We start from the raw sequence: 19,029 nt of genomic DNA on the forward strand, positions 1-19,029 counted from the left end.
TTAAAATTTAAGCCTCTCAAAGGCCACACCAAACTCTACCTTCAAGCTGTCCTTTAAGGACGTATTCACAGGGGTAAAATACCCAACCTACAGAGGTCTATTACATGAAAAGAAGGTTGATTACATGACCTCTAAAATAACAATTTGAGAGGAGGCGATCTTGCACTCCTAATACACTTTGTTTTTTTTTAAAACCTAATCTGGCTCTGGGCCGCTAACGCAAGGGCTAATCCCATACTACAGAGGTGACTTAGAGAAGAACACTTTACATTACATAAACGAAGAATAGTTTGAGAAAATAAGTTCACCTCAAAACAAATGTGAGTGGGAGCTCGAGAGGGTTAGCACTCTCTATCCCAAAATGTAGCTTTACAAGAAAAAGATGAAAAGAGTAATTACATTTTAGAAAAGGTTACATGATGGAAATGCTTCGAACCCGCCGCGAGTGTTAAACTGCCGACCTAGCAAGAAAAGAAGTTATTAATGGGCCATTACCTGGTGTTGAACGGCTGAAGAAGAAAGAGGCGCTTCCCGCCTCCTGCTATGTACTTAATACACTGAAAGATGGAACAGAAGTGGCCCGGAGACCCCAAAATCAGCAGTTTATATCCTCTCGCGGAAGATTCTAGGCGTTAGGGGAAATAAAACACCCTCCCTCAAAGTTTTTATTGGCTAGGGAAAAGAAACCCCTACATAGAGGAAGAAGAAACACATTATTGGTGGAAAATTAATTAAGGAAATTCGGGATTCCAAAATAAGGGGAAAAAGAGGGGTATACAGCCAACTTAAACAATGACAGAAAGAAATTTAACCAAGAACAAACTCTTGAAATAAAAATTTCTCCAACAAAATAGTTCTTTGACTCCGCACTAGGTCGCACTATTGTAATTCTTCAGTAGTGTCCTCTAGAAGAGAAAGTTCACACTTCTTACTTCAAGCGAGACAAAAACACATCAAAAGTGACACAGTTCAAAAACTCAAAATTTTCCACGTGGTGACATCTTCTGAGAAAGTAGAGAATTAATAGAATAGATAAAGTTCAACCTTCCTCCAGAAGAGGAGTTTCAACTGGCGCAACTTTTAAATAAACGGTGTAGAGGTGTACCGCCCGGTACAGTAACAATTCACTGAAATGAGTGCACCGAACTGAGTGTTTATTTCCTAGATTAGTCCATATTTATTTCTCTCAAGATCGTTAAATTTTATCTTAGAATAGTTTAGTGAATTATCATCTATTTTCGTTTAGCTTAGTTAAAATTTCTTTTAGCAAATATTTATCTATATATTTTACTAAATAATTGCATTTGCTTTCTTTATTTCTTTATGATTAATTATTCATTTAACAACTTTAATTTTTAAGTACTTTTAATTTTTATTTTATTAATTTAGATACAACACCCCTTAATTTAGTCACACTTTAAATTAATAGGTAATTCTAGGCACAGTGGATTATATTCCTGCACCCCACTACTTCACTTAATTCCTCCTAGCCCTTTGTGTTTATCTGTACATATTGTTAACTCTCATCGTTCCAAGTTGGCAAGAGTTACAAGTGACAAAACAAATTCCTCTGACGACACTAGTCAATTTCAACACCTACCTTATGTCGCCTCAAACCAGCTACCCTCTCCCGTCCTTCCGCTGTCCCCACTCCCTTCACCCCCTAGCGCAAACCTTGACCAAAGTACCGTTAGTATCCTCAGGAATTTCGTCTCGTAACATCCCAGAGCCCTGCACATCTGTCATATAAGCGCGCAAAGTATATTAGCAGCCAACCGAATGGACGAGATTGTAGAAATATTCACTCCACCTGTTTTCCATGTCCTGCTAGTGTCTGAGTCATGGTTAACAGATGATAGGCAGTCTTCTTTGTGTCATCTTGAAGGCTACTCGCTTCTGAGAAATGACCGCACTCACAAACGGGGTGGAGGGGTATGTGGCTATTTCCTAACCAGCCTCAAGCCTAAGTTGTTAGGTCATTCACCAGGCAGGTACGAGAGGAAACCAGAATACATGTTGGTAGAAATAACAACGAACGGGATTAAAGCCCTTGTAGGAGTAGTTTACAAACCTCCGAATACAGGTCACTTAGAAGATTTTGAAGGTAACTTAACTAAACTACTACCAGACTACCCTCACACAATAATTATGGGAGACTTCAATACGGACTTAACTGACGCAACTTCTTCCAAATCCACATGACTCAAAACATTGTTTCAAGCCTATAATATGGAAATCTTACCTCTCTTTCCGACTCACCATACATCTCATTTGCACATACTATTAGATCTTATAGTTACCAGCAACTCAGACAGAGTTCTCAATGTAGGTCAAACTTCTGTACCTGGTATATCTGCACACGACGCAATATACATCTCGTATAACCTCTGGCCACCGAAACCCTCCCAGAAATGTATCACCTATCGACCATTCAAAACTATAAATAAAGATAGACTCTTAGAGGATGCAGGCAAAATACCCTGGCATGACATAACTATAACAATCTAGATGACAAAGTTGACTTCTTTAATAGCAAAATAACAGAACTATCTGACAAGCATGCCCCAAAGCAGCGAGCGAGAATATCGAAAGGACCCTCCCAGTGGTTAAATGACGAAATTAAGACAATTAATGAAACAAAGAGACTGCACTCATAGACAGTACAAAAATTACCCTATCGTACAAAACTTTGACGAATATAGGAAGTTACGAAATAAGACAACACAACAAATACGAAATGCTAAACTGCGACACGCTTACAGTTTAATTACGCCCGACGGCAGAACAGTGACGACATTTTGGAAATCTATTAACAAGCTTGGACTTACGAAGAACAAGAACAGAGAAGAAATTACAGTACCTCTCGAGACTCTTAACGAGTACTTTACTGCTAATTGCTCTGCAGTACGACCTGATGACAAACAGAGACTTATGAATTATTACGGTACACAACCTACCCCTGACAGAGAGAAATTCTATTTCAGTCACGTGACGCCCCTCCAAGTCAGAAAAGCAGTCCTCAGAATAAGCACGAAAGCAAAAGGAATTGATGACATTGGGACTGACATGCTCAAACTAATTCTTGATTATATATTACCAACCTTAACTCATATAACCAATTTCTCTCTTCTATACTCCATATATCCAACTTTCTGGAAGAAGGCTATTGTGCTACCTCTTCCGAAAAGTCAAACACCTTCGAATGAGGGAGACTATCGTCCAATCTGTATTTTATCAGCTTTATCTAAAATCTTAGGATATGTAGTCCATACACAAATGTCTGAGTACCTTCGAACGCACAATCTCCTTAATCCTCTCCAGTCCGGTTTCCGACAAGGACATAGTATAACTACAGCCTTACTTAAAGTGACTGAGGATGTTAGACAAGCAATAGACAGAGGACGATTCACAGTTCTGGTACTACTAGATTACAGTAAAGCTTTCGACAGCATAGACATTGACATTTTACTTGTAAAACTGAAGGCTCTACATTTTTTTCAGAGTAAGTTGCTTGGATGCATTCTTATCTTCACGGACGTCAACAATGTGTGAAAGGTAATAATGGAATAGTTTCCTCGTGGTGCCACGTGAACAGAGGAGTCCCTCAAGGCTCTGTACTTGGTCCTCTTCTTTTCGCACTCTTTATGAATGACATATCATCGAATTTAAGACACTGCAAATACCATATGTACGCTGACGATCTTCAACTCTACACAAATTCTACAGCACGAGACCTTCAGGAAAATATCGACTTACTAAACATTGACTTACAAGCTGTTAGTGATTGGTTGACTGCGCACGGCCTGACACTGAACCCTACAAAGTCGCAAGTAATCCTTCTTGGCCATCAAAGTCAAATAACAAGTATAACTAAACGTCCGTTGCCAAGAGTAATCCTTCAGGATGTTCCAATTCCTTTTGTATCACAAGTAAAGAATCTCGGTGTTATCATGGATGAACGCATGACTTGGTCTGCACACGTCTTACATATCTGTCAAGAAGTTTACTCAGCTTTACATTCTTTATATAAATCTTCTTCTTCTTCTTTCTTTCTCTTCTTTTCTAGATTATTTCAATCCACTGCTGGATATAGGCCTCTTCCATGTGCTTCCATCGTCTTCAGTCTTGAGCCACTTGGAACCAGCGTGTTCCAGCCAACAGCTTTATGTCGTCGAGCCATCTCTTCTGGGGTCTTCCAATGCCTCTCTTGTGTTCCCATGGTCTCCAGTGAACAATCCTATAGGTCCACCTGTTGTAGTCTTGTCGAGCTACGTGTCCTACCCATTGACATTTTAGTCTTGCTACTCTCTCTAGGATGTCTGTTACATTAGTTCTTCTCCTGATGTCCTCTGAACGGATCTTATCCCTAAAGCTAATCCCTAGCATTTGTCGCTCCATGGCTCGTTGTGTTCGCTGAAGCTTGCAAGCACTTTCCTTCGTCAGAGTCATCGTTTCCAGACCGTAAGTAGTAACTGGAAGCACGCACGTATTATAAACCTTGGTCTTCAGGTTAATTGGAACATCCTTGTTGGTGAGGATGAATCTTAGTTTTCGGAATGCAGTCCAACTCATACCTATTCTGCGAGGAATTTCTTCACGTTGGTTGTCTTTTCCAAGTTTTATCTTGTGTCCAAGATAGATGTACTCATCGACAGCTTCTATATATTGGTTTCCCATTTTAAGTGGTCGACTGTCTGGGCTTAGTATTTTCGTTTTATTAATGTTCATTTCCAAACCAATTTTAGCAGAAGCAGTTTTTAATTCTTGGATCATGCTTTCTAGATCATCTAGATTTTCACTTATGAGCACGTCATCGGCAAAACGCAGGTGGTTCAAATATATCCCGTTGATTTTTATTCCTTTATTATCCCAATGAAGGGTTTTGAATACATCTTCCAAGGCAAGGGTAAACAGCTTTGGAGAGATTGTGTCACCTTGTCGAACTCCTTTGCCAACTGGGATTTTATTGGTGATGAGGTCTTCATCCACTCTGACTACCATTGTTGCTTGATCATAAATGTTTTCCATGATTGCCTTCATGATTGCCCAAATCTCCACTGAGTCAAAAGCTTTTTTATAATCAATGAAGGCCAGATGAATCTTGATGTTGTACTCAGTAGTTTTCTCAAGAAGAAGACGAATAGTCTGGATGTGTTCAACAGTTGAGAAACCTTTACGAAATCCCGCTTGCTCGGCAGGTTGATAAAAATCCAGTTCTCTTGTGAGGCGGTTGGTTACAATTTTAGTCAGGAGCTTGTAAAGGTGTGATAACAAACTCACAGGACGATAGTTCTCTAAATTTTCCTTATCACCTTTCTTGAAGAGAAGTATCACTTCAGCATTTTTCCAATTTTCTGGTATTCTTCCAGAGTTAATACACTTGTTGATGAGTATTCTCACGGCTTCTAACAGATCTCTTCCACCTAATTTCAGCATTTCATTCATTTTATCCTCCCCAGGGGATTTTTTATTCCTTAGTTGTTTAAGTGCATTTTCAATCTCAGCAGTGGTTACTTCCGGTGTTACTTCATGTGTATAATTCTGGGCTAGTTGTTCATCACTGGGTGGTTTATTAATGGTTGATGTATACAGCTTGTAGTAGAAATCTCTAATAACTTCAGTAATGTTTTGCCTATCTGTGACTATTTCTCCATTTTGGTTCTTAAGTTCTGTGATTTTTGGTCTTCCTGTAGACATATTCTTTAAAATCTTCATGTTTTTATTTTCTTCAATTGTCTGCATGATCATGTTATTATTAAATTTCCTTAGATCTTTTCTTATTTCCTTGCGAATGGTCTTGTTAAGATTTTTGTATTCTGCTGTATCCCTGTCCATTGTCTTCCTGTCCTTAATGAGCTCCATGGTATTAAGTGAAAGTCGGCTCCTCTTATTAGTTTTCTTCAATGGGATCTCCTTTGCTGCATTTTGAATACTGACTGTAATTTTCTCATTAAGTTCGTTCACATCCAAGTATTTCAAATCTTCTGTTGGGTTAAGTTTTTTGGTAAGAACTTGTGAAGGTTGCTCGAACTAGCCTATGGTCGCTTCCTGTATCAAATCTGTTGAGAACAGTAACATCTGTACAATATTTCTTCTTGTTGGTCAGAATAAAATCTATCTCATTCTTGGTTTTTCCATCGGGGCTCTTCCATGTCCATTTTCGTTGGATGGGCTTTTTAAAGAAAGTATTCATGCAATAGAGATTTTCGGCTGTGAGATATTCTAGCAATCTTTCTCCTCTTTCGTTTCGATCGCCTAGTCCATATGTACCAATGTTCTCTGGGTCTCCGATTTCCTTTTGACCCACTTTTGCATTGAAGTCTCCAATGATGATACAGAGTTGTGTCTTTTCTGAATTTTTCGCTTTGGTGATATCTTCATACAGCTGTTCCACTGCCTCTTCGTCAGAAGTACTGGTTGGAGCATAGACGTGTATGACTTGTATGGAGAATTTACTATTCAATTTGAGGACGATATATATCACTCTAAAAGAGACACAAATCATCTTGTGTATGAATTCTTTGATATTTTTATTGACAAGAATAGCAACCCCATGTGTAGAAGCATCCCCGTTATTACGTAAGATGACATGACCTGATGGAAGGGTTTCAGCTTTTTCTCCTTGAAGGCGAGTCTCACAAATACCCAGAATATCCCATTTTATGTCATGCAGTTCTTGTTCTAGCCTTTCCAGGTCTTCAGCTAGTCTCATAGTTCTTATGTTGTATGTGGCTATTCTTACTTTTTTAGTCGTTCTTTTCGAATTTTTGCCTCCCCCCAGAATCCTTGAGGCAGACTGACGTACTGTCAGTGTGAGATTCTGAGTCTTTCACTCTACTCATCTGGGGTAGTTTCGTTTGAAAATTCGAAGTCATAGGATTTTATGGAAGGTGTTCGGCAATAAAACACCACGCTTGCCAGACGTGTTGGTGAGTTTTGATTCAGCCGCCCCTAACATGGGATAACAGACGCTGACCAGCAAGCCGCCCGATGCGGGAACAGACACTATAGCTGGATTTGTGGTTCATTGCCCCTTCCGCCTCACTTGCCATACCGAAGAACTTCTTCTCTGCCAAGTCAACCGTTGAGGTCTTCACCTTAACCCCGGCAAGGGCCCTCCATACTTATTACCCCTGGAGAGAGGGTGTCCCAGTATTATAAAGCCCCCAGGAACTGGGCTGCCTGTTGGCCCGAGGGTTCCTTTCCGTGGTTTTAGAACCAGCCCACATTTCTGCAGGCCCTTTATCCGCCACCTTGTTGATGTTAGCTGGTGGGCGTGAGCCCGGGACGGATGAATCATTCAATTTGATTCACCCTCATCGTAAGGGTTGTTAGTCCAAACGGGTAGCTGATGTTCTGCTATGATGTTTATTATTGTATTATCACAGACCACCAAGATGGCTCCCAGCAGTAGGCTAAGATCTGTTGCCTTAGAGACGCCTCAATGGAAGAGTGGAATGATATATCTAGTTGGTAGTATCTATGGAGACCAAGAAAATTTAGCGAGTGGGTGGTTGTTAGGGCAAGGTTATCAGCCAATATACACTCTTGGTAAGTTATCTATGGAGCAATTGTAGTTTATAAATATAAACATATATTTCCAATAAAGCTTAAAAAGAAATGAATTGAAGCTCTTGTAATGCCACATTTTGAATATTGTGATCCTGTTTTCAATGACGTGAGGCCGCAATTTTCCCTAAGGCTACAGAGCGCTCAAAATGCACGTGTGAGATATATATGCAATTTAAGAAAATATGACCACGTCTCACCATCTTTCCTAAAATTAGAGTGGTCGCGACTCCATGTTCATCGTAACCATCATACTTTGTCTCTCCTCCATCGAGTTCTTACTACATCTTCCCCATCTTACCTTTCTCCGCATTTCCATTACTTCTCAAATGTTCATGACAGACATACCAGGGCTCAAACATCCAACCTGCTCATCATCCCTCACCATCGGACTGCCGCATATAACAGCTCATTCTCGGTGTTTGCCGCACGAGAATGGAATCATTTACCGGACGACGTCAGAGGAATACCAACTACAGTGTCATTTAAAAGAGCGTTAAGGGGCACAGCAGGATGCGAGTGACCTGTGCATTTCTGGCCTTTTAGTGATTGTGCTACTACAATATCATTACTAGCTATTATTATTATTATTATTATTATTATTATTATTATTATTATTATTATTATCATTATTGTTGTTGTATGTATGTCTCACTGTGGTGGATTTTTATTTCAGTGCAAGGAAGTTGAGGAAAATAACAGACTGGGTAAGACAAGAGATCTTTACATAAGAATTGGAGACATCAGAGGGAAATTCCAGGCTAAGATTGGAATGATAAAAGATAAAAATGGAAAAGATCTTACTGAAGCAGAGGAGATTAAAGAAAGGTGGAGGGAATATGTAGGCAATTTGTATAGGAAAGATGGGAATACTCCTGATGATGAAGTTACTCTGTTGTCAGAGCCAGAACCAGATATCTTAGAAAGTGAGGTCAAGTGGGCCCTAGAGAGTATTGCAAACAATAAGGCAAGTGGTTATGATGGAATCCCTGCAGAACTGTTCAAAATCCTAGGAGAGGATGCTGTGAAAGTGCTACATTCAATATGTCAGCAAATATGGAAAACCCAGCAGTGGCCAAAAGATTGGAAAAACTCAGTGTTCATCCCAATTCCAAAGAAGGGCAGCGCTAAAGAATGTTCAAACTACCGAACAATCGCACTTATATCGCATGCTAGTAAGGTTATGCTCAAGATCCTGCAAAATAGGCTTCGGCAGTATGTAGATCGAGAACTACCTGAAGAACAAGCCGGTTTCCGCAAAGGCAGAGGAACCAGAGATCAAATTGCTAATATTCGCTGGATTATGGAGAAAGCAAGAGAATTTCAGAAAGACCTATACTTATGCTTTATTGACTATGCTCAAGCCTTTGACTGTGTCGACCACAATAAATTGTGGCAAGTACTCAAGACTATGGGAGTACCAGATCATCTTATTTGCCTTATGAGAAATCTCTACTCTGATCAGGAAGCTACGGTGAGAACCCTATATGGAACAACTGAATGGGTCAAGATTGAGAAAGGTGTACGTCAAGGCTGCATATTGTCACCTTACTTATTCAACTTATATGCAGAGTATGTGATGAGGAATGCCAAATTAGATGAAACAGAAACTGGAGCTAAAATTGGTGGGATACATATAAATAACCTTAGATATGCTGATGACACCACCCTGTTGGCAGAAAGTGAAGAACAACTTAAGTATCTACTAATGAAGGTGAAAGAAGAAAGTGCAAAAGCTGGACTAAGGTTGAATGTCAAGAAAACAAAGATCATGGCAACTAAACCTATCACCTCCTGGCATATAAATGGTGAAACAATGGAGGTTGTTCCTAGTTTCATCTACTTGGGCTCCAAAATAACTGCTGATGGCGATTGCAGCCATGAAATTAAGAGACGCTTGCTCCTTGGGAGGAAGGCAATGGCCAACCTTGATAACGTTTTCAAGAGTAGAGACGTAACTTTAAGAACGAAGATTCGTATAGTGAAGGCTATGGTCTTCCCAGTAGCAATGTACGGAAGCGAAACCTGGACAGTAAGAAAGGCTGAGCGCCGAAGAATAGATGCATTTGAACTATGGTGTTGGAGAAAACTCCTTAGAGTTCTGTGGACTGCGAAGAGATCTAATAAGTCCATATTACAGGAAATCAACCCAGGCTGTTCACTGGAAGGTCAAATACTCAGGCAAAAACTAAAGTACTTCGGTCATATCATGAGAAAACATGATTCACTGGAAAAGACCTTAATGCTGGGGAAGACTGATGGTAACAGGAGAAGAGGGCGACAACGGATGAGGTGGATTGATGACATCAAGGAAGCCACGGCTCTCAATTTAGAAAGACTTCGGAAAATTGTATACGACAGGAAGAAATGGCGCACTTTGGTCTATGGGGTCACGGAGAGTCGAAAGCGACTAAACGACTAACAACAACAACAACAACAATTTTGATTGTGTTTAAATTGTGTCTTCTAGTATTAATTACGGTAGTATTACTTATGACTTTAATGTATACTAATTGGTTTAGTGTAAGAGAAGGCCCAATGGCCTTAACTACACCAATAAAGACATTTATCTATCCATTTATCTATATTTTAATTTTTGGGGCATCCATCACTCGTCAAAAGGTATAAGACTGGTAGCATGTGGCTCGATGAAGTAAAAAAGGACTTAGCTTCCACTGGAATTTCTTATACTGATGTCTTAAACCACTCTAAATTTTGTAAATTGGTAAATTCGTTGTCTCCTTTACCAAAAGATGTTAAATCTCGCAAAGGAAAAACTACTAGCAGGACTCAAGAGGTATTGGGAATGAAAGTGAGCATCCAAAAAGAACTATTTATAAGTGCTCCCTAGTGGGCTTAAAACAATAATAATAATAATAAAATTACTGCTTATATACATCATTCTCTCAATTGTATTTATGTTAAAATAGTTCCTCACATCTATGTTCTTATAATCTCATGTAAGTGCCTGTAGTGTTCATGTGCTGATGATTGCTTCAAGAGCCAAAACATCTCCACTATTATTTCATAAATGATCTTCTCAGATTATGGTGTTCTGTATTAATTGGGTGGTTAAAACTATATTTTTATCAAGTTATATATAGTCAATAATGACCGATATGAATATGATTACTTGTAAGGAGATTACAATGGCAAAAAGTTATCCACCTTACAGAGGCCTATGGATGTTAAAGTGTTAAGGTACAGCCCCAGCATTTGCCTAGTGTGAAAATGGGAAATCATGGAAAACCATCTTCAGGGCTGCTGACAGTGGGGTTCGAACCCACATAAAATGTCTCAGGATAATTCTGCAAGTAAAGTGACAAGATCATATACCCAATTCTTAAGTTCTGCGAACATTCAACATGTATGGCATGGAGTCTTTGTTGAAGATGGAAGGTGGTGTGAATTTTAGGTGCACATAAATGATGCCAGACTACTAAAATCAGTCTTCTGGTAGAACTTCAGAGTGGTAAACGTAAGTTTGTTGGGCAGTACCTGCATTACAGACACATCCTGAAGGGACCCCTGACATCATGCAGTACATTAGTTAGCAATTAGGAGAGACATGTACAACTAAGGCCAGAGTGGTGTGAGGCAGGTGTTCAAACTTATGAGCAGATGCATCTTCAAGAGCTTGATGCAAAACGCTATCTTGAAAAGACAAGGCTAAAGTAATCATATACATACGCCTATAATGACAGTGGACAATTCTACAGTAAACAGTGCAAACGAATATTCAAGACTAAGATTAGATTAGCTAGTCACATCTATGTACACTCAAGTAGATAATAAAAATACCGTAATGCCATAATGCCAGGATGTCACCATTGATTGATGCTGCTGTCTGAGTCAATACAACCTATTATCCTACTGTATTTGCTGCCTGACTCACCTGTTGAGAGTCAGCAGCATAATAGCCATATGCCACAATAACTGAAAATCACTTCAATTTAAAAAATGATCTTGTTTAGTGATGACTGCAGTCAGTATAAGAATATTAAGATGGTTCCAGCATGCCATCATAAAATTCATGAAGGAAGATTTAAGGGCACTGAAATGAAATGAAATGGCGTATGGCTTTTAGTGCCGGGAGTGTCTGAGGACATGTTCGGCACGCCAGGTGCAGGTCTTTCGATTTGACTCCCGTAGGCGACCTGCGCGCCGTGACGAGGATGAAATGATGATGAAGACAACACATTCACCCAGTCCCCGTGCCAGCGAAATTAACCAATGATGGTTAAAATTCCAGACCCTACCGGGAATCGAACCCGGGACCCATATGACCAAAGGCCAGCACACTAACCGTTTAGCCATGGAGCCGGACAGGGCACTGAACATTACTTACAGTGTCTGGAAACTGATGTCTACCATTGAGCGGAATTTTGGCCCATGGAAAATAAAATAAAAGAAGTGGAAGTATTCTCCAAGGACCAGTATGTTACACTTATTCGGAGAAGCAGATCCACTAAGCTAATCAAGAAAGAGAAAATCGAGAGGAAAATGTTAATTATGGTGTCTCGCAGAAATGCATTTGAAGACAAAACCAAAGGTACTCCAGTAAGTAGAGTGCGTCCACAAACTTATTCCGCATTGAGCTCAATCTACTAGCGGAAAAAGTTAGGTTGGCACCACTATCGTCTGCAGCGAGGAGACGGCGCTGTATATGCTGGGGGCTACAGTTATATTTGGAGATGGGATTCGACATTATTACAATTAAAACGGTAAAGAAAATATATTGTACTCACCACTATCACTATCTCTATATCTCAAAATTTTGATAACTCAAAATAAAATTTTAAAACGAACGGAAATGTAATTTTATAGGTATCTCTGAACACTTGGAGATAACGTTTGTTATGTTCTTTGGCCATAACATGAAGAGAAAATACCAGAAACTGTCACCGACACAACTCCCTGAAATACATTCAACTCACTAAAATTATGAAGTAAGAATAAACAAAAAAAGCATTGAAATATGCGGAACTACCACATACAAAACAGATCGATATGTCTCATACATTATTAACATACGACTTTGACACGAGGAAAAGCACAGAACCGCTAGAAAAAACCGTGGCCTACAATTCCAACGAAATCACGCACAGAAACGATGTTAATAGTGCGCGAACCACACAATAAGAAACTAATTATTTCGTCCCGATTAACTGAGTCACTTGCTTGTAGGATGACTGCCGTCCCAAATCCCCAGCCGTAAAGCACACATGCTGCTGTAGCGAGCAGGAAACATGATACATGAAGACGACGGGCGATACACTCTCAAAATAAAGCATGGAATAAATACGCTTGAAAATGAGGTTGGGAAAATTACACAAGCACATAAGACTTTATCTTTTATCCTAGGGGAAGAGTATTGACTGTACTGGAGGTTATATTGGTCAAAAACAGGAAGAATAAAAAATAAATAGGAAAATCAGAAAACGAGTTAAAAAACGGAAAGTTTCCGGGTAAATCGAAAGGGTTGGCAGGTATGTGAGAAGAAACAATAAGGTCTGTTAGACAAATTTTTCTTTTTTTGCTAGTTACTTTATGTCACACCGACACAGATAGGTCTTATGGTGACGCTGGGACAGGGAAGGGCTAGGAATGAGAAGGAAGCGGCCATAGGCTTAATTAAGGTACAGCCCCAGCATTTGCCTGGTGTAAAAATGGGAAACCACGGAAAACCATCTTCAGGGCTGCCGACAGTGGGGTTCGAACCTACTATCTCCCGAATACTGGATACTGGCCGCACTTAAGCGACTGCAGCTCTCGAGCTCGGTGTTAGACAAACAAAACAAAGCGCCATCCACTAAATAACTTTCAATGCAACCACTATCGTATTTACTGCTTGACTCACCTGCAAAGAGGCAAAATAGCCATATGCAACAATGGCTGAAAAAAAAAAGAAGATATATTCATCATTGTATGTGCTGCTTGACTCACCTGCAAAGAGGCAGCAGCAAAATAGCCATATGCAACAATAACTGAAAAACACTTGGATTAAAAAAGGATTATATTCATCATTATGATACATACTTCAACCCAAGAAGTTCAGCAGTAAGGTTGTCCTCCATGCTCTCTCTTCCTTGCTGCTCAACACTCATTTGGTCTCTCATCAACTGGATTTCACAACGAAGCGTCTTCTCCTGTTCTTCAGCAATTTCCTTTGCAACTTTGGCAGCGATGAGCTCTTCATGGAATTTCAAAAGAAGTTCATGTAAATCCTAGATCAACACAAAATTTAAATGTATCATACACAAAAATACTTCTTGACATCAAGTCTTTTGGGTACATGCCATGCCAGTAGTTTTAAAAGTATATGAGAATTTACCACACACATTTTATACTCGCATTTCCCAAAGCAGAGGAAATTAAGCCGAACAAATTATTTTGAAGATGATCACTAGCAAATCCCAGTTGTATGATAAGAGGATGAGAGACAAATTTTACATATTCAACACACACTCATGTACTTCATTACATTTGGTTTATTATTGTTATGGAAATCTACAGATGTAAATGATGGACAATACAGTGCAACATCAAAGGCTACTGATATAGAACAGCTGAGGCAATGTGATTCACGGTTACATTTTGACTCACTATATGCTTCCTAAACCCTCCAAATCCTACCCTTCATCTGGCCAGCAGTCAACCTCCTTTTCATTTGCGTTCAACATACAGCTAGTGGTGTGCCACACTGTCTTCGGAAACCTCTATGAAATGAAAGTTTCAAGTAGGATGGAAGGAGCAAATTTTTTTTTTTTTGCAACAAATATAGTGAGAATATTAAATGTTCCATTTGTTCCCAAGTATTATGTGCAAAATTGCAATAAAACATCAAATGGCATTATAATTCATGCCACCCACAAATGAAACAATGAAGGGCTAGTAATATTGGTACTGTTATTGTTCATCATCATCATCATCATCATCATCATCATTTACCAATGCCACTTTCCCAGGTGCTGTGTACAAGCACTTGCCATCACCTCCTGTAATTAATTTATTCATTAATTCATTAGCTGAAGGAGGTCTCACTGACTAAAACATGTACTAATATAAGTACTTATATCCATAAGTACTGAATGGTGGAAATATAAAACATTCCATTTAAAGGAATAATTATTTTTATCTTCTCCTGTCTTCGTTACATTTTCTGTTCCAGATAATTTTCGCATCTGACAAGGAACCCTCACGAGTGCGAGGTCGCAGGTGTGATGTCTAATAAGGGACATTTGAAAGTGCTGTAGTAACAAGCGAGACAGGAAACAATATTAGAACCTAATGACGCATGATGTGCATAGGAGAGCGGCAGCAAATGGGTGTCTGGGCGGTGCAGAGCTCAACCTTCTATGAAATATATGTGTTACATCTCACAGAATGGACTTCATCTGAAACGACATGCCACAGTGATCAAAAAAGTTAGTGCCTGGAAGATCAAAGGTGAATGCTTGCAAGTTATAAATTGTTCAGAATGATCAGCTAGGTATCCACTCTTACAGAATGCATAAAAAATCATATTCGTATAATGTGATGACAAGAACTGATGGAAAGTGGTGGCATACAACTGAATGCGAACCAGTCTGTTGTGCAGTTTATTGTGAAACTAGCTATCCTTTATAGCATAGCTGCAGATGGTGTGATAGTATGTAGGCACACAAAAACAGACATCCAGAGGTTGAATTTGTCCCGCGGTTCCCAGACGATATGAATTGTAATGTCACACAATTTCCAGCAGGGATGGTTTTCTCAAATACAGTATGATTTTCATAGGCAGAGCAGGAGTCAAGCCACAGCATGTTATTTTCATCGGCTATGGGCCAAAAGCCGTGTTCATACCATAGCTGTAGTTCTGATAAGGCCACATTCCCTACTGCCCTTGCTAGGTCCCTGACATGCGACAGAATCGAAGGAAGACAACCTCCAACTTCTCGCAGCACAATAAATAGCTTCCCAGCCAATTTGCCATTCAGAATAACAGTAGGCATAACTGTATACAAATGCGTTAGGGCATTGATGTTCATTGCTCATGCTATAACTCTCTTGGTACCTCTAACTGCCAGGGTGCCTCTCAAAGATTCGCCTTGTCCTACATATAGGTACCATAGTTTTCCTTATGCACCACATGGCCATACTGTTACGGACTTATTTGAAATCTGTTCATAATTGTGTTTTTACTGTTGTGGATGGCCATTCATGTACGTAATTATGTCTTGTACTTGCTTGCTGGACAACGATTGTTCTTTACTACGGTTCACTGGAGCCGGGAGTTGTGGCTCCGACATTGACAATAAACTACATGCCTGGAAATCTATTTCTATCTCACTTTCACCCGTATCATCAGCGCAGTCCGCATGTACAATGTCCACATAGCTGAGAGTATACGACACTACACAATTCACTGACTCATCTTTCAAACAAGGTAATATGTCATCTTGTCATCTGCCACCTCCTTCTCACTCTGCGAAATATCTTGAGTTTCTTTCTGATGGAATGCCAATGTCCACAGCTGTTGCTGTAGATATAAGGCAATGTCTGCTTTGTTTATGGTTGCCACTGCGCTGGTTTATATCAGTACAACTAACAGTATAGCTCTGTTGTGATCCACGTGTTGCCTGTGCTGTTTAACTGCGTCTCATAGCCTTAAGCTCTGTTCACTTTTGGATACCTGCAGTTTCGCATGCGGGCCGTTCACGACCTCGCACTCATGGGGGTTCCTCATGAGACTTCTCTCCTCCACATATGATTTTACTGTCTCTATCCAGCATTTCCTTGGCCTTACCCTTGGTCCTTTTCCTTGGACAGAAGGATCAAAATGTTTTCAGACAAGTCTTCCACTGTTCATTCTCCTAATGTGCCCATACCACTGAAGTCTACACTTATTTATTAGGTAGATTGGCAATAGGGACATCCTATTTACTTCATTCCTGATTTTGTCCTTTTGTAGTTTGATTCATAGTTATAATGAACTTCATTTCTGTTGCCAGAATTCTGTTATAGTCATTGTTTAGTAGTGTACAGTACATGCCTTTAAACCACATGTGAGAATTGCTATGAAGGTGTGGTACAGAGTTGTGCTTGCTTTTTGTAGTATTTTGCAGTCTTGGAATAGGTTTCCTTTTCTTTTTTCTTTTTCTTTTTTACAATTTGCTTTACGTCGCACCGACACAGATAGGTCTTATGGCGATGATGGGATAGGAAAAGGCTAGGAGTAGGCTATATGCCGGCACCGGGTGTCACCCTCTCCCTTCCTAGTATCATATATCACATCATTCATTTCATCTCATAAGTCTTAGTGGTGTCTTTAAACGTAGGAAAGATCACAATGTGAAGATAAAGTTTGGATTCAAGAGGTAAAATTGGGCAAATATTTGTTTATAGGAAGGGGAGCCAGGGATTGGAACAACTTACCAAGGTAGATGTTCAATAAACATTCTTTGAAATCGTGTAAGAAAAGGCTAGGAAAACAACAGATAGGGAATCTGCCATCTGGACAACTATCCTAAATGCAGATCAGTAGTGATTGATTGATTGATTGATTGATTGATTGATTGACAGTCTAATAAGTAAACAGCTGGGACTTTTTTGGTACCACGTGGTGGCATCTTTCCATATCCTTGTATATGTTCCAGAACTGAGGCAGAAGTTACATGTCAGTAATTACTGGGCAAATCATATCTAGAGTACGTTTAATGACGATGAGGAGATCATCAACTCCACTGGCATCTGATTTTACCAAAAGGAATTCACATTTATGAGATGACGAGGTGGTTCCAATAGTGTGGTTAGCGGTTGTAGTGGTAATACTGTCTTGTTACACGACTGGAATATATTCAACAGTTGCTTCGTTTCACTTGTCTGCTGTAATATGTCAGTACTGAAGCCCCCGAATATCAACATATGTTCGTAAGTTGGTAATAGTCAGTGCAGAATGTCTTCCAAGTCAGTCATATGTTCTACTCACGGGAGGCCTGTAGACATCACCAATTAATACCTTTACTGGAGAAATAATTTCCTATACGAGCATGAACTCTTGTCTCAGCTTAGTGGAGTGGCTAGAGGGGTACACTGATTTACAACTGGTATCATCTCTACAGTATAAAGCTACTCCTCCTCTCCTGTCAACTCTTATGCCTATATAGACGATATCAATTTATCTCAACCATGCTACTAGGAATGGACTTCAACAAAGTTTCAAAAACTCCAGCAATGTGCACGTTGCTGTCTTGAAGTAGAGCTCTAAGCTCGTTAATATGGGCTGGAACAGACTGTGAATTAGTATGAATGCCGTTCAAAGAATGAGGGTCTTAGTCACTTACTTACTCTAGCATGTTACAAAGTGATAGTAGGGATGGTAGTGAAGGGAGCAAGTGTTGGGAGGGTGAGGAAAGGGAAGAAGCAGGCCCGCTGTCTAACTGAAGATCGCTGTCACACTTAGGAGGAGGTAGAATGGTAAAACATTAGCCGGGAGAGAAAGAATGCTTCTTACCTTCGTACATCTGTAGATAAATTGCCAACTTATCCTTACACACAAACACGCACAAAACATAAAATATTAACTGAAATAAGGCACACGCAATATAACATAAACCTATCCTAAGATTAATATAAGGTAATACAGCCATAGTGGATTGATCAGTTCATCTCTGCACCAAGTCTTTGTAGAACAGAATCTAGTTCAGCAGATGTATTTACAAAATATTTTTTTCGCCACCACTGTCCATTAAAATGATACATCCATCCTGTGACCAAGCTTGCCTGCCCAAACATTCCCTGGCTTTGTGTAGCATCTCTTTCCTCATCTCAGTAAGAGACTCAGTTATTAACAGCTGAGTACTCTTCAGAGCCTGTTTAGCACGCCACACTGCTTCATGCTCATGGTACCTAACAAATGTATAATTATGGGTCTTTTTCCATTAGCCACTGCATCTGCCACTGTCCTCTTACGACCTCCAGGTCTGTGACACCGATGATTGCTGGCCATTGTCAGTTGTATGTTCAGTTTCTCCTTCATAGTGTTCATCATAAAGAAGAAGAAGACAATTCCCTCCTGAAGCACTGCTCTTGAGCGTCCAATATCTCATCCTGTTTGTCAGCTTTCAGTTGAAGTGCTGAGAGTTCTTGCTTAATGGATACAAGCTTAGCACTTATATATGTCTAAAATTCGTGGAAGTCCAAGTGCAGAGCATCCAGTTGTTCTGTGGGATTGGCAGCCCTGCCTGCAGTCACGGTTGCTTGTACCAGTCGTTTCTGAAACTCATTCATGCGATCTTCAGATGATAACTTCGACTGAACTGCTTATAGAGTCATACTGTTCACTCACGATGTTGACATTACATTTGAGGCGTCTAGTATCAAAACCGGCCAAGTCACTCAAGGCATATTTTTCAATATGGACGAAAAACCTGTAGAGACAAAGCAATGATGGTCAGAAAAGATGTTTTTTCACAGTTA

The 19,029-nt window shown here is 39.8% G+C and overlaps 1 protein-coding gene across 3 annotated transcripts in view; it reads right to left on the minus strand.

Annotated features, from left to right (window-relative positions):
- Rbpn-5 (Rabaptin-5) overlaps nt 1-19,029 on the minus strand; it is a 238,044-nt gene that overhangs the window by 55,995 nt on the left and 163,020 nt on the right. For all 3 annotated transcript variants that reach the window (XM_067152405.2, XM_067152404.2, XM_067152403.2), the window contains exon 12: nt 13,609-13,796. In XM_067152405.2, the coding sequence (XP_067008506.1) occupies nt 13,609-13,796 (188 nt within the window). The remainder of the gene's footprint in view (nt 1-13,608; nt 13,797-19,029) is intronic.

This window comes from Anabrus simplex, chromosome 8 (assembly GCF_040414725.1).
Source record: "Anabrus simplex isolate iqAnaSimp1 chromosome 8, ASM4041472v1, whole genome shotgun sequence".
In the NCBI taxonomy this organism is placed as follows: domain Eukaryota; kingdom Metazoa; phylum Arthropoda; class Insecta; order Orthoptera; family Tettigoniidae; genus Anabrus; species Anabrus simplex.